The following is a 22,309-nucleotide window of genomic DNA, read 5'->3' on the forward strand; positions in this document are numbered from 1 at the left end:
ACGGTAATTTAACGTGATAACGTCAAACATTACAGTAGTATGGCTCCCCACACAGTCTTAAAAATTCATAATCTTAAAAAAAACTTGTATGCAATCTGACAGTTCAAACTGACACTGACAAGACACTGACAGATCTGAACTGTCAGATTGCATACAAGTTTTTTTAAGATTATGAATTTTTAAGACTGTCTGTGGGGAGCCTATAGACAGGGGCGGTCAGAGTATAGCAAAAGGGGCCCGATTCTGGGACTTTTTTCACGTTTTTTTATTTATTTATTTATTAAAAATACACAAAAGTTAACAGTATTTCACCAAAGCACTTATGTGGTAATATAATTATGTACATGTTAAATTGACATAAATAAAAGCAAACACACTTAAAAGTTAAACTATGGTTATTACATTAATCACCTAAGGAGTGTAGAGTCTATGAACCTTAAGAGTTTTCTGTAAAACACACCAACACTATCAGCAAAGATGTCAATATCGTCTGTCTCCAACATGATGCGGTTAAGAGCAGCTCGGGCTCGAGCGGTGCGCCGGCCGCCGCGAACAGGCGCCGCCGCCGCCGCGCCGGCACCGCGCCCGGCATGCCAACCACCACATTCGCTCTTGGCACTTGCAGCCCCATTCTCTCAAGCACGGATGCGTCATCTACTCTATGGTGAAACAGTTGGCGGTAATGCATAATATGCAGCAGTTTCCGTCTGGTTTCTAGAGTTTGAAGACCAACCATTCCTGTTACGAATAGAGATGGATACATATATGGGTAATATCCGTACAGTCGTTTGTAAATGTGCCTACAGAACTTCCTCTGCACTCTTTCTAGTGATTTGCCAATAACTTTTGGGAATACTGGTGTGAGTAGATAGATAAAAAACCTTTAACACAATTATCAGAAGTGAATACTTACAATCTTTCCTCAAAGCTCTTCGCTCCATCCATTTACCGCAATGATGGCAATGTTTGCCAAAGCAGACCAGATTTGGCTATGAAAAAACATACGTATAAATATTATAATCCTTAAAAAATATATGTTTTACTATAATAGAAAGTAATATTGCTATATATTTTTTTTTAATCTTTATTTAAACGAGCTTGTCACCGAAGTGAACATGTCGCTCCGTAAAAATCAACATACAGTTTTATTGTCTTACAATTGACTTATTCTATTACAAATAGCCTTTCTCACAAGTTGCAATAGCGCAATGGCGGAATCCGATAGCGGAGAAGCCAGAACGCTATTGCAGCTATTACAAATAGCCTAACATCAAACATAGTATAAGTAGAATGGCCCGAATAAGCCAGTTGAATCCGAGCAGCTTCGTTTCGGACACATTCCATTGTAACATGGTAAACATCTTCTAGCACGCCACATTCGTCACAATTAGGGAAGAAACTTTCTTCATCAAATAGCCAAATTGATTTAATGGGATATGTCCAGTACGTAGTCTCATCATCAATACAATGTCACGTCTACTGAGAGAACAATCTATCCACGGTGTTATTAGAGGATGAGGTTGGATCGTCTTGTACCAAATACCTTTTTCTGTGGATCTCTTATCAAAGTATTCTTTCCATAGAATGTAGGTTCTCTGTTTAGCTAAAATGATGCAATCCGTATAAAAAGGTAAGATATTACATTCTACTCCATCTTGACAAGCCAGCCTTGCCATAGAATCCACTATTTCATTACCGGCTATACCCACATGCGATGGAATCCATTGCAATATTATGGTCTTACCCTTCGCTTGTAACTTATCAATGAGATTCAAAATGGAATAGGCAATTGGGAGACAACGAATATTCTTGGTACACCGAGCAATATGTTGAAGAGCACTTTTAGAATCTGATAAAATGACTATGTCAGTACAATCTAGGGCTTGGATGTAGGATAATGCCTCAGCAATGGCAACCAACTCAGCGTGCATTATAGACATGTCGTATGGAATATGTAACTTAAGCGATACTTTCGATTGAGGGTCATAAAACGCAGCACCTAAAGAGTTCCTTTCCTTAGAGCCATCGGTATATATACAATAAAATCCGGAGAAATTTGTACGTAAATAAGCGTTAACAGTAGTTCTTAAATTAGTTCGGTCATATTCTCGCTTAGATTTGGTAACTGAAGTAATACTGAACTTAATTGACTTTGAAATATCTATATAATTTACCCATTGTTCCAAAGAGAACATTTCCAATAATTGGCTCGAATATATAGTAATTGAGTTATACAAATTATGGATGGTCAGAAGAAGTGGCTTTTTATTTCGCAAAATGTCTCGGTCTTTTAAGTAATTATTTAATGCATCTAGGAGTTTGATAGTTGTGTTGTTTTCAAAAGATCTAGATTTTAACCAAAACTTGGACGCCAAATAAAAGCGACGAATATGCAAAGGCTGTACAGCCAGTTCACATTCCATTGCGTGTATAGGAGTAGACTTAATAAATCCACCAATAGTCCGCAAACACTGGTTTTGAATCTTATCGAGTTTGTACAAATTAGAATCGCAACTGTCATCATACAGGAAAGACGCGTAATCTATGCGGCTACGAATTATGGCGAAGTATAGCCTCCTAAGATGTTTTGGATGAACACCCCATCCCGGTCCAACTAAAACTTTCAAAATATTGGAATATTTCTGAATTTTTTGAACCAATTCATTAATATGTTTTTCCCACCTAAGAGATCGATCCAACCACATTCCTAAATATTTGACATACTTGACTAATTCTAATTCCTTATCATTAATTTTGATCTTTACAGGACTTCTATTAATACCTTTCTTAAACACACATAGTTTGGTTTTGGATGTAGATATGTCAAGACCGAGATTGTTCATGCATTTGTTAAATATGTCAAGAGATTTTTGTAATGTCTCCTCCGCCTCCGCTATAGATTTCTTTGTAACATATAAAATATAATCATCTGCATATTGTGAAAAGTAAACATCTGTAAGGGATTGTTGGATGTGCATGGTATAAACATTAAAAAGCAATGGAGAAGTAGGATCTCCCTGAGCCAACCCACGACCAGTTGATCTTCTTAACATAGATTTATCAGTTCGTATTGTAAGATATCTTTCTCTTAGGAAATTCCATAGATATTGACATATATTATTTCCAACTCCTAGTCTATCAAGTGTTTGAATTAAAATGGGAACATTTACATTATTATATGCGTTCTCAATATCTATGAAACTTCCCAAGGTGATCATATTTTTGAAAACCCAGTTTGAATTCGGCTAACTAAACTACTTAAATTATCTAAAGATGATCGACACTTTCTAAAACCGACAGTTTCCTCGGAGAACATGCATCTTTTTTCTATGAACCATTCCAATCTCCTAGTGATCATAGAGTGAAATATTTTACACAGACATGAAATTAAAGATATTGGTCGAAGAGCAGAGTCAGAGGAGGGGTCCCTTCCGGGTTTAGGTATCGGGACTACACTAATTTCTCTCCACTGTGTTGGGACAAAACCTAGGGAGTAGAATCTATTGTACAGTGATAATAGTAAGAGCTTTCCATTTTCAGGAAAATTTTGTATCATAGAAAATGCTACACCATCATGACCTGGTGCAGTATCTTTAGTTTTAATGCAAGAATTTAATTCGTGTAATGTAAATGTTTCATCCAAAACCGTGCTACCGGACTCAATCATTGGCGTCGACGGAGACACATAATCTGGCGTGAGAGAATACAAGAGATTGCGAGCTTTTTCTACACTAACATGAGGTCGAGAAGATCTGTAACCCTTTACCCATTTCATTCGAGACCAAACTTCAGAGGCTGATGAGGACTCGCTTATAGAATTGCAAAATTGTTGCCAACTTTCATTTCTACGAGTTCTGATGAGTCTCTGAGCGTCTCTAATCTTAGTCTGAAGTTCCTCAAGATTCTGTGGTGTAGGGTTCCGTCTGAATAATGAGAGAGCTAAACGCCTTTCGGCAACGGCTTTGGATAGAGCTTGATTCCAATATGGTTTTGGTTGGAATTTTTTTGCTGGTTTATTGTTAAATTTAATACATGGTATGTAAAGATTGGCAGCTTCTTTTACAATACTTAGAAAACCATTATAAGATTCTTGAGGATCCTCAGGCAAAGAAAACTCAGTAAACTTATTTTCTAAATACATTCTGTACTCATTCCATTGAGCTCCTTTATAGTTTCTCCTTGATACAGACTCAACACAAGAATTGAAACATGTAGAAATTTTTATAATAAGATGATCGCTACCTAGTGATTCTTTCATAACATTCCAATTAATAGTAAAATAAATATCAGTAGATACTATAGAAATGTCTGGAGACGACTCCTGTAATGATCCATTGACTAGTCGCACTCTTGTATGGCTGTGATCATTAAGTGAAACTAAATTACAGTCCATTAGAGAATCATATATTTGAGTGCCGCGAGTATCCGTTTTATATGACCAATTGGTGTGATGGCCATTAAAGTCACCCATAATAATCACGTTATGTTGTACGATTGAAAAAATGAAATCCCAATCACTCTGTTCTGTCACTACAGTAGACGGACAATAAACTGAAATCACATTTTTTATTTGATCACAATTAAACACTTTTACGTAAACCACTTGTACACCAGGATTAGGATGTTGAACACGACAATGCTCAGACTTGATTGATTTATGCGTCAAGATTGCGACTCCACCATATCCATCTACCCTGTCCGCTCTATATATATTATAATTGCTGATACGGAAATAACAGTCCGTATCTAACCATGTTTCGCTAAGCGCTGCTATATGGATCTTTTCTTGGATAAGTAGATTTTCAAACGATACTAACTTTGGTCTGATACTTTGGGCGTTCCATTGCAATATGTTAAGTCTGCACTTCTCAAGTTTACTAGCCATCTGTGGCGTTAAAAAAAGATTTTAAAAATGACATGTCAAGTATGTTCTGCATCACAAAAGATAAAAGCCATTCTACTCCAGTTTGAACTCCAAGTTTAATTTTTTCAGCGATAGTCAGGTTTTTCATGAAAATAATATCTTTTATCTTATCAATTAATGAACTGAATTTCAACTTACTTCCACTTACTTCGTTGGGTTTGTTAGATGTTTCAGGAAGAACATGGTTGACATCGGTATCCATAGTAGTCAGATTATCATTTACTATGTCATCTTTTTCTCTCAATTCGGGCTTATTATGTTTAGTTTTAGTACGATTTGTTTTTCTGGGGAGAGTAACAGATACATTATTCTTACCTGGGACTTCGCTGTGAACTACAGCTTTGGTCGTGACTATCTTTGCATATGCTGGTTCACATATCACAGACTCCAATGTTGAAGTTTCAGTAACTGGAGTATCAGTTGTACTAAGCGTCTGGGGAAAGTTTTCCTGATACATTGATGCCGCTAGAGCTGGAGGGCTGCTAGAATCTAGTTCATATTTATTTAATGCTTTTTTATATGTACAGTTAAATTCAGCCATAATTTTCCTTATTTTCCTTTCTTTTTGGTACAACGGACACGTTTTATCGAGAGCCATGTGACGACCTGAGCAATTACGACATGTGAAAACAGTTGTTTCACAATTCAAATGATTGCCTCCGCACTTAGGACAAGTAGACTTCTTAGAACACGTTTTCTTTGTATGGCCGTATCGCCAGCAGTTGGCACATATAGAAACAGGAAATAAGTAAGGTTCAACCTTCACTCGCAATTCATGAATATATACGTAAGGTGGTAGAATAGGGCCCTTGAAACATATACGCACAGTCTCACTATCCTGCCATCCTGATCCATCCGAACTTTTTCTACTTAACCTTTTTACAGCAACTATTTCTACTCCGCATGTCATATTTTCCATCATATCTTTTTCATTTAAATCTAAGTCCACATCTTTTATAATTCCATAAGATACACCAACCTCGGTTGTCTATTGTTTGCCCGACAGTCATTTAACATAATATTCATTTGCCCGAATCTAACTTGCCTGAATTTCATTTGCCCGAATGATTTGTTTACCATAAAAATCATATGACATACTCGTTATTTATCCGAATATTACCTTCCATAATCATACAATGCCATACTATTTGTTAGCCATATTATTAAGTGCAATAATATGGTTTCATAGAATATTCAAACGCCATAAGCAATTATTGCCATATTAATTGTTGCCCATATTATTACCTAACCTAACCTACTTTCTGATAACAGTTTCATTTTCCAGGGGTCACAGTTCTAACCTAACCTAACCTACTTTTCCAGCAGTTTCATGCTCCAGGGGGTCACAGTTCTAACCTAACCTAACCTACTTTCTGATAGCAGTTTCATTTTCCAGGGGTCGCAGTTCTAACCTAACCTAACCTACTGTCTGATAGTATTTTCATTTTCCGGGGGTCACAGTTCTAACCTAACCTAACCTACTTTTCAAGCAGTTTCCTTTTCCAGAGGTTCACAGTTCTAACCTAACCTAACCTACTTTCTGATAGCAGTTTCATTTTCCAGGGGGTCACAGTTCTAACCTAACCTAACCTACTTTCTGATAGCAGTTTCATTCTCTAGTCTTTCTAGTACCTATTATAGTAGTTTTCGATTCTGCCAAAGCACATTATGGAAATTGACTTTTCTGGACGCTAATTTGTATGACAAATGATGGTATGGAATGTGGTAATTACGGATTTCGATGATTCTGACAAATGACATTATGGAAACTGACTTTATGGGAAACAAAGTTTCTGGCACTAGATTAATATAGTAAACAATGATTATGGCATAAGATGTTATGAGAAACAATATTATGATTGTTGAATAGGATGGCAAATAAAATTATGGCAAATGAAATTCTGGCAAATGGGGGTATCCCACCAACCTCGTATGTTTTTTGGAATCGCCAGCCCATCTCCTCGTGCATTTCAACCTTGGAAAGAAGCCGCTCAGCGTTGGTTTCATTATCAAATTGGACAAGCACTTTATATGAATTAACGTACCTGACTTTAATGATACCTTGAATGTCATGGCTTTTTAAAAGCTTCGCTAGGGCAAATTGTTTCGGCAGGGTATCCTTGCAAGTAATACTGATTTCTGTGCCTACAGATAAGTTTGGGTTAAACAGGTAACGACGTTTTGGATTTTTACTGAATATTGTCCATTCATCGTCCTTCCTCTTGGTTGCGTAAGAATGATCCGTCGTAATATCTGTTTCAGTACTAACCTTGGGAAACTGTCTAGGCTTAAGCTTTTTGACCTTAGATAACCGTTGGTCATCTGATGGATTTTGTTCACAATGATCAAGCGTCATTTCCTGTAACTCGCAGTCCATATCATGTTGTATTAAGTCCATTGAATCATGTTGTGAGCATATCTCCGAACGACTTACATGATTTGTAGCTTCTTTTACACCATCATCACTGTGGACGGACATTGGATTCGGATCCCGACTGCAATAGTCGGGACCGGCGCTTGAAATTTATGAAAACACAGAAAGTAAATATTTGTGAGTATTTTTAAACACAAATAACTGAAAGACACGCGTAAATTCAATATAAAATTAATAATTTTACGTAAGAATTTTCAAAACACGTCTTGCCGCCATAAAGTTTTTTTTTTCATCTAAAGACGTGATATATTAAAATAGAACCGAGCGAAGCTCGGTCGCCCAGATATTATATATTAAGCTAGATTGAGTTGTTAAGCCAAAAACTTTTACTAGTCTGACAAGAACGCCTTTCTGCACCGGTGATAAAGTTCAATTTAGTATGGCAAAAAAGTGTGAGCTCAGTCCCTATTGTACCATGTTTAGCGGCCCAAATGTCATTGTCAGTGAGTTCCAAAGACAGGGGACAGCGGAATCACATTTTTTGCCATACTAAATTGAACCTTATTACTGAGACAAAAAGGTGACCGTTTTCGCTATTCTGAACTATCGAAAACGGTCCACATGAGAGGGCATTGTTTGGGCTGGTGTCCCTCTCGCACGTGTGGCCAGTGTTAATGAGCCATAATAGTAGTATTTATATATATATATATATTACCTGACTTTATAACTTCTTATATTATTTTAGTGTTATATTCAAACTAGGGTTTCGATATATTTCAAAGAATTGGAAAATAATTACAATGTAATTATTTTGATGCCAATAAATCAAAGATTTGTATAATTAAAAACGACGTTCACTGAATAATGTTGACATTGTCAGTAAGTGCGAGAGGGACACCAGCCCAAACAATGACCTCTCATGTGGACACACTTTTTGACCTAACTACACAATCTAGTTTAATAATTCTAAATCTATGATGAGTTCAGACGGGATATGTTCTGTAAAAAGTCGTATAAATTAAAATAATTAATTTTGTAAAGCTGAGTTTAGACATGCAAGTTATTGCTGCAAGTTTTGAGACAGAAGTATATGCTAGAAAGAGATGCAGATATTTGCCACTCACTCTTACCTATAGTTGCGTCTCAAAACTTGCAGCAATAACTTGCTGGTCTAAACTCAGCTTAACGAGAACAACACACGGGCGCGCCATCTGTCCCAGCTGTGGTGCTTTACTCAGGCCACACGCTATAACCATACCGAGCGCATCGATCAGCCGCTTAGTTCCAACGCGCGCCAATAGATGGCGCTAAAGCTATATTGCGAAACGGGACAATGACGTCATCTTTTTCGTGCATGCTGCCCGTAGTAACGAGTTATTAGACGTTATCACGTCAAAAATAACGTGACTGGCAATGGCATTGACACTTGACAGTTCTTGACATTTCAGGAAGGACTAGAATCCTCAATATCCTAATACATTTCATTTTTATTTATTTCATCATCCAAAGTAGTCTTCCTGCACCAAAATGTTGACGAACCAAATTTCTAACATTGTTCGCAACGCTTTGAGCACAAAAAGCGCAAACATCGTCAGAAGTTTCTCTGTAACTCCCACTTATGGGGACATCGTGAAGATTCAAAGCACTGACGATTTTAAAGACAAAGTTATTAACAGCAAAGTCCCAGTCGTCGTCGACTTCTTCGCTACGTAAGTAATTTTTATCTTTTTTTATCTTTGTCGCTCAATACAATCATAAAATATTTATACTTTAGGCTTATATTTATTTTATGCAATTTTTTAATAAAATATTCTGTTTGTGTGGTCCAATTCAAAGTATATCAAGATAACATTGATAGCAATGTAATAAACATTGGAATTTTAATTCTTTTTATCTATGTTTATAGATGGTGTAATCCATGCCGAATGCTCACTCCTCGTCTAGAATCTATTATATCTGAGAAAAAGGGAAAGGTAGTGCTTGCAAAAGTTGACATTGATGAACAAACAGACCTGGCTCTAGACTATGAAGTGAGCTCAGTCCCTGTGTTGGTGGCTATTAAGGATGGAAAGGTTCTCCATCGCCTTGTTGGACTTCAGGATACTGATAAGCTTCGCAAGTGGATTGAGCAATTCACAACTGAAGACAGGAAGAAAGAAGTTGATACATAAATAATTTAGTGCATCTAGTCTGGTACAGTCAGCAGCACAGGTAATTTCAGTTCTCTATACAGTTGTTAAATGTAGATATGAGATTAATTTATTAATTGTTAACTGTGATGCTGACTTTACACATTTATAATTATTGTTACAAAGTGTAGTTGAACAAAATAAACAAAAAGTATATAAAACAAGTTTATTCTTCTAAACATTGTATTAGGTCCCTTGCTCTTTTGTAGACATTATCATCAGGTCTGGCAATTTCAGCTTGAGTCTCCTCGGTTTCTTCATCATCTTTACTTTCCTTACTTTGTGATTCTGTCCAGTCATCTAGTTGCTTTATTATTTTATTTGCGTCTTCCAGCAACAGTTTCCGAATGTTGCCTTGTGCTGATTCAAAATATTCCAACAGTGTGGGCCATGATGCATCTGGTACTAATGAAGTTGAGAACTTGTTTTTGAAGAGCCATACTTGTTTTGCTTTCATAAATTTCCAGTTTTGTTTGTTGTGTTTCCATTGTGACAGGTAATTGAGGCAGTCGTTTTTGTGTTCGTCCTTGGCCACAGCTTGGGCGGCAGCTTGGCGTTCAGCATGCTTTTCTTTCTTCATTTGTCGGATTGACTTTTGGCCTTTCTTGGGTCCTGTGTTTTCAGTTGGTACTATTTGTTTTTTCTTTTTCTTCCTTTTCGGTTTCTCTTCATCGTCGGAATCATCATCAGCATGTTCTCTCTTGGGCAGTAAGTCCTCCGGCTCAGGATCCTCTGCTTGTGCATCCAGTTCTTCTTGATCCTCACTGTGACTCTTTTTCTGCTCTAATGCACTGTGGTCTGATTCACCATCTCCATTTTCTTTATTTTTTCGCTTATCTTTGTTTTTCCTGCCCATTGTGTCTTCAAAATAATAATAACACTGTATACTTAGCACAACGTTGTGAATTTCTAGGTTATGTGTATGATATCTCGTCGTGATCTCGTCACACTGACGACTAGAAAGTTACCATGTTAAAAAAATCCTAATACGAGTTGTAAATTGAATGAATGTGTGCTGCCTATAATGGAACGTTATGTTTTGGTAAAGAAAGTTCGTTCGAATACATTGTGTGTCTAAAACTCAATTTAATGTAATGATGTCATCTTTACATATTCATACAAAATTATAATATCTGGGTGACCGAGCTTCGCTCGGTTCTATTTTATTATATCACGTCTTTAGATAAAAAAAAAACTTAGAAATACAAAAAAAAAAAAAAAAAAACTTAATTTCTGGCCGGGATTCGAACCTGGCTCCTGCGATCTGCCTGCGAACATTAGACCGACCTCTTATGACTGAGCTACGCGGGCGGCGAAATTAACGACCATATTTTACGATTACCAACGCGAAAAAAAAACGCATGAAAACTCGAAAATTCGCGTTTTCCGGGATCTAAGGCTACGCTAGATCGCTTTTTCACCACCGAAAACCCCCACATAGGCCACATAACAAATTTCAGCGAAATCGTTAGTGCGGTTTCCGAGATCGTCGGTATATATATATATATATATATATATACCGACGATATATATATATATATATATATATATATATATAAATAAATAAATAAATAAATATACAAGCATTGCTCTTTAAAAGGTATAAGATAAAAAATTATTTATATATAATTATAGACGGTCAAGCAAACCTTGTCACTAACCTAACCACAAAATTAAAATTTTGAAAAAATCCCCGACCGCGACATAGTTGACCGATTTTCATCAAACATGGCTAAGAACACTCCCTGACTAACTCAGCTTTCAGACAAAAAAATGAATTTTTAAGACTGTCTGTGGGGAGCCTAACTCAGCTTTCAGACAAAAAAAACTAAATATAAATCGGTTCATCCGTTCGGTAGCTATGATGCCACAGACAGACACACACAGACAGACAGACAGACACGTCAAACTTATAACACCCCGTCGTTTTTGTGTCGGGGGTTAAAAAGGTGACGAATTTGAAAATTTTGTGGCAAGGGTTGATATTCCTTTTCAAAATTTTCTGAATTTCGCCCCCTGTTTTAATGACAAACTTTGACCTTTGCTTGACCGTCTATCTATCTATATCTATAGCTTTTTAAACGACAAGGTCTAAAAAGCTATGTATACGTGTATTTATCATTCTGTCTGTCAGCAACACAGATTTTCTGTGTGGTTCCTTTAATACTACTGCTATGTCTGCTATTGCTCTTATATAGTTTCCTACTTTTAGCACTTGCATCGTAAATATCGTAATGTACTGCCAAACTGCATAGCAATTTATTATCTCATAAGTTATTAAAATGTTACATACGATACGCTACATCTATAATATGTATACGATTTTCTGTTAGTAAGAACCTAATTTTATCTACTTAAGTCTGTCAAGCCATTACTGTCACTAGAAAAAGCGGCAAAATTTTTAAATGTTGCCATGTTGTCGGAATTATGTTACCCTTTAATAGAAAATTTGAATTTCTTGCCTTTTTCCAGGAACAAATTTGTGCGACCAATCGACTATTTTTTTATTGCACACTTTAAGTAGCGCCCAGAGGTGGCGCCACTTCTTAAATCCTTTCAGTTGTAGCGTTGATCCGAACGCCAATATCCAATCGCGATTTTTGGCACGTCACAGCCGCGTCATCATGTCTCCGTGTCTGCTTTTATCGCAGGGGAATTAATTAGTTCAACATTATCACACCTTATCGATACCTTTATATGTGAACTATATATTTTAGACAGTTTAAAAGTAAAGCCCCATGATGGAACTGCTGAGCCAGGTGTCAAGCACACAGTTATTGTTCCCAGCGGCCGCGGTGGCGGTTGTTTTACTATGCGCAGCGCTAGTATTTATCTTCGGGTTCCACTCGGCGGAACAGCCGCAGTTCGACAAATTGGCGCTAGTGATCGACGACAAGAAGTCCTCGAATAAGAAAGTGAAAAAATCGAAGGAGAAGGTGAGTGCTGTCAATATGTTACGATTTATGAGCGGCGCGAAGCGTCCACCTCTCAACGTGTGCTCATTTTATTTTTAACCTGCAAGCATATGCTCGCCGTTATACCGGGACACGCTTATGAACCGGGTGTAGGAATGTTTTGCCAACAATTGTGTATGAAAAGGAATTTTCGTGTTACAGAAATCGTCACCAAACCGCTCGAGCGATGACGCGAAGGCTAAGTCGGAGAACTCCAAGAAATCTCCCACTAAGGAGAAAGCGAAGGAGGCCGAGAAGCCTAAGCCCAAGCCTGAAAGGCCGGCTGAGTCCAAAGTTGTGAAGGCTCCAGTGGAGGCCAAGAAGGGCAAGAAGGGTAAAGCAGCTGTGGAGGCTGAGAAGCCCGCTGACTTTGATGACGGCGGCTGGCAGGAGGTGCCCAAGAAGAGCCAGAAGAAGGTGAAGAGCCCCGAGGAGAAGGAGAAGGAAAAGAAGGAGAGCCCCGCCAAGAAGAACAAGAACAAGAAAGCCAAGGATGCTGATGTGGAAGCTGCCCGCCCCGTGGAGGAACCTGCTGAAGAGACTATCAAGGTAGGTTATTATTCTTACAATGCCTGTTGTCAAAAGAGAAAGGTAAATTTGTCTTGTTATAGTTATGACATACATGTCCACTTTTATTCTCCTGAATTCACTTCTAAAGGGAATGTTTCCAATTAGATTTAACAAGTATACACAGATTGGATTCTAATTAAATTTAACAAATATATAGCTACTTGAGATCAATCGCTTTTGAGTTGAATAACAAAGTAAGTAGAACTAAATACTGTAAACAGGGGATAATCTGTAAAAATAATCATTGGTTTTAAATTATTAACTTACAGATTTTAACCCCATTTCATAACTCCTCGGGTTCCAGACTGATTTTTGAGTCATTGGAATTTGGATTTTATTCTAATTAATCGGCTGGGAGTCGACCGGCCGACACTCCAAGGGATATAGCATTGGATTAAACTTGAGATGGTCATTAGGTGTATGTTGCATGTGAATTAGGGTGGAGCGAAAAAACACTTTTCTGGAATTAGCAAACCTAATAGTTATCAATCAATGCCCCTTAGTCTATGAAGCCTTTGTGCAAATTTTCAGTTATTTAAATCAACATCTTCTGCCTCCGCATTAGGTTTGAAATTTTGAAAATCTCATACAAACCTAAAAATTCAACTTTTAGATAAAAAATGTTTTTCGGCAGTATTATGTTCAGTATACATTATTGATACATATTATTACAAGAAACTACCAAAAATTGCGAAAATAGCGTTAAAATAGCGTATATAAGAGAAATGCATTTAACATGTGTATTGTAATTTTTAACAATCTCCCTAAATATTTAAGAATGTTAAACGGAAATGAGTTAAGGATAAAATTGACTGAGTGGCTACTTGGACACTGTTTTTACTCAGTTAAGGATTATTTGGAATGTAATGAGGATTGCTGATTTGGTGTTGACATAAATTATTTTATTGCTTTAGCTTTTGACAATTCTGGAATAATACCCTAGTTTATAATTATTACTTTTCATTCATTGACTATCCTAATTCTACTTTACTGTCATTTTTATATATACTTTTTTTTTAATTGTATAATGATTGCATGCTCATAGTTAGTTAATTAGTACTCGTACCTTCATGTACAAACTGTAAATAATTTGCATGTTGATGTTATGTCGACGGGATACTGTGACTAAATATTTTACTTATAAGATCTTATTGTAACGTATTCATGCAAATAAATATTTCTATTCTATTCTATTCTATTCTAAAAACACAGATGTCATATATACCATAGATCAAGCAAACGTATCTACTTAGCGTGTCAAATGAACTCAGTGAAATCCACTGAGTTGTTCGTCTTTAATCGCAGCTTGCAGCTTTCGGGCGTCAATTTTTGTAAGTTGAAGTCAATCAAAACATAAAAAATGCCTCGTTACGTGATATTCAATTGCAACAACACCAAAATTATGAACAATCAAGAGCCTGAGACATATTTAAAATTACAGGCAAGAAACAACTTCAGTACAAAATTTGACACGCTCGGCCCCTATACAAATAGATGAACTTGTTTCTTCTATATAAATAATGTTCTGTGGTTAAAAATCGCCAATTTTCAGTATTTTAGCGGCTATTTTGGCGAATGTACTGAAACTAGACAAACTTTGGCGATTCTTGACGCTATTTTCGCAACTTTTTGTAGTTTCTCATAATGATATGTATCAATAACATATACTAAACATAATACTGTCGAAATTTTTATTTTATCTGAAAGTTGAATTTTTAGGTTTGTATGAGATTTTCAAAATTTCAACCCTAATGCGGAGGCAGAAGATGTTGATTTAAAAAGCTGAAAATTTGCACAAAGGCTTCATAGACTAAGGGGCATTGATTGATAACTATTAGGTTTGTTAATTCCAGAAAAGTGTTTTTTCGCTCCACCCTAATGTGAATAGGGTAAATCACTTGTTGCAATGTGTTTTCTAATAGGAACTGTATTTTTAGGCATGCTATTGAGAGTAGTATTTTCTTCATTATCTTAATCAATAGTTATTCTAGCAGTTGTTGCTTCACTAGCATACTTACAGTTATACATATATTTTACATAAATAGCTATGGTAGTGTTATTACTGATTAATGAATATTCTGCAAATTAAAGTTCATGCCTAATGAACAAGTTGTTTGCATGTTGAGAATTCATTTCAGTTACATACCAATGGTTATATCACATACCTATGAGATACAAATAACTCTTGGAGTGGTAGACCATCAGCTCCCAACTGACTATGTAAATACAATTATGATTATGGAAATAAATAAAAATTTCAGGTAACTAGAGTACAAAATTGTGTGAAATACATATCTCAAATTAATTACGTCTTCAAAGCGCCTGTAAATACATTATGAATAAACTATTTAAATAAGTTTATTAGGATATGTTTCTAAAATGAGTAAAATAATAAAACCCCTTTGGCCTATATTTCAAAGAATAGAGGTTTAATCACATTCACTGCCAGTAGGTATGATATTGTACGAAAATGAGCACACATATGTGTAGCTGGCACCAAACATGTTATATAATCTTTGATCTTATGACAAGTAGCAGATTTATGCTATGAGCTACATCTATCCTTTTTTGGCACATTGACACAAGTAAGCTTGAGTAACATCTGCAGAAAGTGTCAAAGAAAATAGTGCCCCTTGAGTGGTGTGTTGCATTAAAAGTGAACTTCTTTGTTTTAGGTGCTGAGTGTGGAGGGCCCCCGTGTCGATGCTGAGGCTGCTCGCGCCCTGCAAGCGCAGATCGAAGAGGTGCAGAGAGTGCTCAAGGAGGTAAATATTATCTTGATTTCAACTAACATTATTTTATGATGTAAATATTATTGTTTTCTAAGCAGGCAAGAATAGGATTATGATCACATATATGTTTCATTCATAGGTATTATTTTCTGCAAAAAATGCCTGTTATAATAGTCCTTCTCTGACTAACCCCTTTCTCTTTTCGGAGTAATCTCTTTTTTGGGGTGGCCTTGTTTTACTTTTGTCGGTTTTCTTGATGATAATGCTGAAGATAAGAATTTCTAATGATTAGTCTTGATTCTCTAATAACGAACAAACTATGTTTGGTGATTCTTCATTGAATTAGTTGAATTACATATAGAAATTGGTTATAAAAAGTGAAAGGGATAGCCCATTATTGGTTCATATTTATTTTTTTACAGGTGTCTGTTTATTAATATCATGTTGTCTCTGGATACTTTCGAATGATTAATTTAAGCTGCTATAAATGGTGTCTCACTCTTATATCATGTCAGGTATAAAGAAGCCAATAATATCATTGTTTACTTACACTGTTCCTCTGACCTTTGACCTTTTAATCTATGTATAGTATGTATGTAAAACTGACAAATTAAGGTCATGCTTAGATCTGCTTCTATAGTTCAGTGTGACAAATAATCGACAATGTAACAAATCCGTGACTGTTATGTAACCTTGATAAAGTATTATCAGATTACCTACTTTTTAACCGACTTCAAAAAAGGAGGAGGTTCTCAATTCGACTGAATTTTTTTTTTTTTTATTATTTTTTTGTATGTATGTTACTCGATATCTCCGAGAATCGTAGACCGATTTTCAAAATTTTTTTTTTGATCGTACGGGTATAACCCCGAGATGGTCCCATTGGCACCAAGTCGTGGTCTGATGATGGGATCTTGGAGAAATCGAGGGAACTCTTCAAATGTTATAGGCACATGTAATGTTTTTTGTGTATTTTTCAAAGGTGCACCAGTATTTGCGCCTGATGATAATAATTTTATGTGGCTGAGCTGATGATGGAAGGTCAACTCCTCAATGGTTAGGAGTTAAAGGACAATTCTTTCACTACTGTACATATATTCGGACTGATACATATAATATCACTAGGAACCACTAAAAATCAACAAATAAATTAACTTTTTAACAAAAAATAAAACCGCCTTCAAAAAAAAAGCGTGTTACAAAACACGGAGAAACTAAAAAGCCAAAAATAATAAACCTTCGAATTCAGATTTCTTATCGGATTGCAATAATCTAAACATCCAAATTATAAACAAATCAATTATTTTTGGAGTCGGGACCAGCCTGCGTATGGTTGGGTAGGGCAAACAGGAAATAGCAAGGCGACGAACAGGTCTGGTACCGACTACAAAAATAATTGATTTGTTTATAATTTGGATGTTTAGATTATTGCAATCCGATAAGAAATCTGAATTCGAAGGTTTATTATTTTTGGCTTTTTAGTTTCTCCGTGTTTTGTAACACGCTTTTTTTTTGAAGGCGGTTTTATTTTTTGTTAAAAAGTTATTGGTGTTCAAGTGCTACATGTCAGTGAACCAGGTTGAATGACTACCATAGAACTTGAAAAAAATTACCGATTAGACGAAAGCCTTTTCTCTGTTATGTCATCTACAATCTTCTTCTTCTTCTCAGCATATTTGCGTCCACTGCTGAACATATGCCTCTTTCATGGATTTCCATTTTGTTCTGTAAGCGGCGGTTCTGTGCCAGGTCGGCCCTGCCGTCTTTTTGATATCGTCCGACCATCTGGCTCGTGGTTTCCCGTCACCTCGGCTTCCCAGTCTAGGTCTGCACAGCAATACTTGCCGGCCCCATCGATCGTCATCCCTGCGACAAATATGACCGGCCCATTCCCACTTGAGTTGCGCAATCCTCTTAGCGATGTCGGTAACTTTCGTGCGTTGGCGAATATCCTCATTTCTGATTCTGTCTCGCAATCTACATCCATAATCTACAATCTACATCCATAATATCCATATACAACAGTGATAGAAACATACATAATGTTAATGTAGTACTTAGTGGAGTATCTACATATTAGTGTAATATTGGTAAATTAGGGGCGTGATTAGCAAAACAAAGACCTATAAGAATGAATATTAATGTTTATGGAGGTGGGATAAAATTAATTCTATAAATAGTTGACATACTTGTGTCCCTAGATGGGCAGGGGGTGTCCACAGTGCGCCGCCATCTCAAATAAGCTTCATCGGTCTTGAGCTTTTTGCTTCCATTCGCTCAAAATCTTCGCTCTATAGAGAGTTAAAGGGATAAAAGCACTGAAAATTTGAGGAAGTTCATTTATAGATGACATATGTCAGTCAAAGAGTAGATTTCCCAACACCACACACCTGAAGCTGGATGTTAGCTAATGACGGCAAATGTGTCCGCAGGCCGAGCGTCGCGACAACCCGGGCCTCGCGGCTGACGACGACGCGCAAGCCGAGGACACTCCCGACGTGAAGGACCTCCGCAGCAACAAGAAGAACCAGAACAAAGAGAAGCAGACCAAGAAGAAGGCCAACGAAGTAAGCACATAACCTAATAGCTCTTTATTTGTGATGTGCATAAAGGGTCCTTAGCCTTATTTTTCTAGTGCGATAAATAAATTCGTCCTTATAACATCCATACTTAATATTATAAATGGAAAAGTGTGTGTGTTTGTTTGTTTGTCCGTCTTTCACGGCAAAACGGAGCGACGAATTGACGTGATTTTTTAAGTGGAGATAGTTGAAGGAATGGAAAATGACATATCGTCACTACTTTTAAAAAATCTCGTATCTTACGCTGTTCCTCAAAGTTAAAACGCAGTAAGTCTATATGCATTCCATACATACTTACTACAATTTTCTTTTCATTGACAGACGAAGATACAAGTTTTTTTAAAAGTAGTGACGATAGGCTACTTTTTGTCTCTTTCTAACGCGAGTAAAGCTGCGGGCAAAAGCTAGTAATATATGATGCATAAGGACTATAAGGACCCTTTTTTGCGAGCCCTAATAATGGAAACTAAACCATTAAATCACATTGCAGTTACGTTTGCTAGAAAGTGTTAGCAATTGGCATCTTATAGACGTTAAACTTTCGTGAGACATATTCAAATATTTAAATACATATATGTATGTAGGTACACTAGGTACTCAGGTTAACATATCGCGATTGGCGATATGTTTCGAGTCTGTATCTATAGACACGGAGTCTAGCGGCCGCGAGCACTGCTGCCTGATCGGTGTGTCTCCGTTAAATTCGAAACATGACTCCAATCGCGATATATTAACTTGAGTCCGTATATTTAAATAATTGAGACTTCTTGGCTATTCATCCAAATTGATAACATACGTAGGTAGACGTTGCGCAAAACAATGTCTGTCTATTTAACCGATAATTACTCGTTGTAATTTGATGGGCCTAACCTTTGCGTGCAGTCCTTGAGGGGGAAAAGTATGCACAAACGTTTGATAACCTTTAAAAACAGCTACTGAGTGGGTTAAACTCTATTGATATATCTTTGTGACTTCCGTATTTATGATATTTTTAAATTAGCTTGCTTTACTTTCTTAATGGTGGGAAAATGCTCCTTACCTCCACTCAACTAAGATTACTTTCCTGCAATCTGTATAAAATGTGTCTTAAGTCGTTTATTTATACATAATAATTATGTAATTGTAAACCATTCACAGTTTAAAGGCCAGTGGATAAGTAATGATTACTGACATGAATTACAATGTATTTTATGCGCCTATTCCCTTTCGATTCTTGACATCTTATACTTATGTATTGAGTATTAATAATATGGTTTTAATTCGCAGGCTGCCGCTGTAGCTAAGAGTGCTTCTAAAGAGGCTGACTCCGACTCGGACAAGCAAGACGACAAGCCCAACGTGCCCGTCTTTGATGAACTTGGAGGTAATTTATATTTAGAATAGAATATAAACAGTTTTATTTGTACGCACACAGAAAATAAACAATAAGTATTTAAGAATGAAGTGCCACAAAATGGCCTCGCCTCAGTCTCAGTATATTGCTGGCGACTTCCAGCGCTCGTCTTCCATTTTGATAGACCAAATTACTACTCGGTCTATCAAAAGAGTCATTGAGACTTACCCAGGAAAAGCGAACATTTCCATCATAACCTTACAGTAAAATGTATAGTATCTTTATGTTTCTTAGTACTCTTACAACATTACTCTTATCATTTATCACATTTAGCAACAAGATTTACTTGTTTTATATAATAATGCGTGTTTTATTGGCGGCTTCGTGTGAGAAACCACGATATCGTTGTGATTACAATACAAATAATACTTATCTCAATATTCGCCCATACAAGTGTAATTATCATTCATTAGTAAAAAGAAAACATCGTTATCTGACCTTCAAAATGAAAGAGTCCGGGAGGCTTGACCCATTTTATAAAAATAAAGGACCAATATAGTGTTTTCAGTACAGATGGTGTTTTTTTACGCACTAGTACGAGATGTGGTTCATTATGTCAGGTCGAAACTTCGGAGGGCCATCTGTACTGAAAACCGTGCGAAAAATAATAAAGAGTACTATCGTACAGTATGGCCACTCCCGCTCCCCGTTGAAAGTGCCGCCCACCCCCTCTCGGTTACCTTACAGTTACCGCCTGTCAAAAACGCGAACAGTCGACCTGTCATATTTCATTCATACAAGCATAGTTAGTACGCGTTCACCTACACGAACTTAGTCTGTACTAGGAACGCGCCTCTTTCATATATTTGATCGCCAGTGTCCGAGGTGTGCTTCGGTCGTGTTTTAATTTATCGCCACTCGTTTCGAACTTCCTTTTTTAAGCACTTGTATCGTAATGTACTATTTTTTATCAGCAATCTAGTGCCTATCACCTAACAATATGAATCTTATAATTTTCTTTTTGAAAAATAACATTAAAATAAAACCAAATATTACTATGACACTTTTTTATATGGTTCAAGGTTCGCACCTGAACTAGTCTATCGGAGTCCATTTACACACATAAAACGAGTACTGAATGAATATTTATTTTCCCGCAGACACGTGGACGGACGCCAAAGCCAAGAAGGGCAAGAAGAAGGCCCGCAAGGAGCAGTGAGCGCGCTCCGCTCGTCTCGGGCGCGCGCAGGCGCCCGGCGCTAGCTCAATGCTCACACCCGCGCTACGAGCGCCCGCCTCCAGTAGCCCTCAGGGTGTGACAGTTATTTATTATTAAGTTTTATTACCTTACACATTCAGTCGACTCGCGTCCATGTTTTTAGTTGTATATTTTATTTTATATTTAGCTCGTGTTGACTTGTTTTTTCATAATAATTTTAATTCTCGTTTTCGGTGAAGCATAATAGGGTTTCGTTTTAGTATGATTCGTTATGTAGTCGGGCGTTAGTGACCTTTGGGAATCTGCAATGCGTCCGGGCGCCGATCTTACCGTGGAAGCGATGTCGCGTGAACTTATTTTGAGATGATTTCGACTATTAACCGTCTGTGTAGAGACGCCTCATAGTTTCCGTGTATTAGGTGCCCATAAGATTACCACCCTCCCTGCCCGTGTAGCGGCAGCCGTAGTCTTTAAAAATCTTTGATGACCTTCACAATCTTCTGGTGCTTGTAGACATAAGTATCTTATCTCCTTTCATTCCATTTCTGTGCATTTTATCCATATTTGTTTATCTAGAACCGCGAACGTTGTGGCTATCATTTGGTCATGTAATGTGGCTAAAAAGACTACAGGTTTATTTTATCTTAGTTAGTAATCTGTGTTGTTGAGATCATAAATGTAGTCAGGCAGCGCCGGTATGAACGAGACGCTGCCCTTATTAACGACTCGTGCGTTTTATATTGTTATTTATTTATTGTAGCCATTATATTTTCCTAATTTAAATTGAGAAGAGACCTGAATTTGGACCAATATATAAGTATGCATGCAATTTGCTACTCCGCAGATAAAAATATTTCCCTTTGTTTTCGAACGGACTACCTCCAAAGTCTCCTTCTGTCTATTGAGTAATTACTCGCTAAAGGCTCACGTGACTTGATATTTCAAAAATATCTTCGATATCGTGGTAAGTTCCTTGCGCGAGGTTTGAGGATTACTTTAAAACTGCTTAATACATATCTGTGTTACGGAGGTGATAGAATTAATTAATATTGTACCTAACCTTGCGGCCAATATTAAAAAGACAGCATATTTTGCTAGTGTGCAAACGGCTTCAACATTTAATGTTTTATTGCAGATTCCTATTTTGTATACCTAGTTTTAAGAATAATTCAGGTTTAGGATATAGTCGACATCATTACGAAATTCTAAATGTCTCTAATCGCAAATAATTTATTACCTTTGTTACATAATAATAGGATAAGAGTGAGAGCATCAATATTTAGTACTTGCTACTGGTGAAGTTCTCAGACAGAGAGTAACATACTGTCGGGTGGCAATAAGGACGATTTCTTTATACTAGCGGCTCGTTACCTTTTGCCTGAGAACGTCACATTGATTTAGTTAGGGAAAGGAATGTTTATAATAATTTCAG

The 22,309-nt window shown here is 36.8% G+C and overlaps 3 protein-coding genes across 3 annotated transcripts; 2 read left to right on the top strand and 1 right to left on the bottom strand.

Annotated features, from left to right (window-relative positions):
* Nucleotides 1-8,736: 8,736 nt before the first annotated feature.
* On the top strand, nt 8,737-9,624 carry LOC125231738 (thioredoxin, mitochondrial). Its single transcript, XM_048137301.1, has 2 exons — nt 8,737-9,007; nt 9,205-9,624. Exons 1-2 carry the CDS (start codon nt 8,826-8,828, stop codon nt 9,467-9,469), a joined length of 447 nt encoding a protein of 148 aa, XP_047993258.1. The 5' UTR covers nt 8,737-8,825; the 3' UTR covers nt 9,470-9,624.
* A 15-nt stretch (nt 9,625-9,639) lies between these two features.
* Nucleotides 9,640-10,427, bottom strand: LOC125231737 (uncharacterized protein C7orf50 homolog). The gene has a single exon (XM_048137300.1). The coding sequence runs from the start codon at nt 10,341-10,343 to the stop codon at nt 9,654-9,656; it is 690 nt and encodes a 229-aa protein (XP_047993257.1). The 5' UTR covers nt 10,344-10,427; the 3' UTR covers nt 9,640-9,653.
* A 1,668-nt stretch (nt 10,428-12,095) lies between these two features.
* LOC125231929 (neurofilament heavy polypeptide-like) lies at nt 12,096-21,972 on the top strand. The gene is made up of 6 exons (XM_048137531.1): nt 12,096-12,423; nt 12,604-12,990; nt 15,687-15,776; nt 18,176-18,310; nt 19,592-19,688; nt 20,819-21,972. The coding sequence occupies exons 1-6, from the start codon at nt 12,226-12,228 to the stop codon at nt 20,875-20,877; spliced, it is 966 nt and encodes a 321-aa protein (XP_047993488.1). The 5' UTR covers nt 12,096-12,225; the 3' UTR covers nt 20,878-21,972.
* Nucleotides 21,973-22,309: the final 337 nt, after the last annotated feature.

Source organism: Leguminivora glycinivorella, chromosome 12, assembly GCF_023078275.1.
Source record: "Leguminivora glycinivorella isolate SPB_JAAS2020 chromosome 12, LegGlyc_1.1, whole genome shotgun sequence".
In the NCBI taxonomy this organism is placed as follows: domain Eukaryota; kingdom Metazoa; phylum Arthropoda; class Insecta; order Lepidoptera; family Tortricidae; genus Leguminivora; species Leguminivora glycinivorella.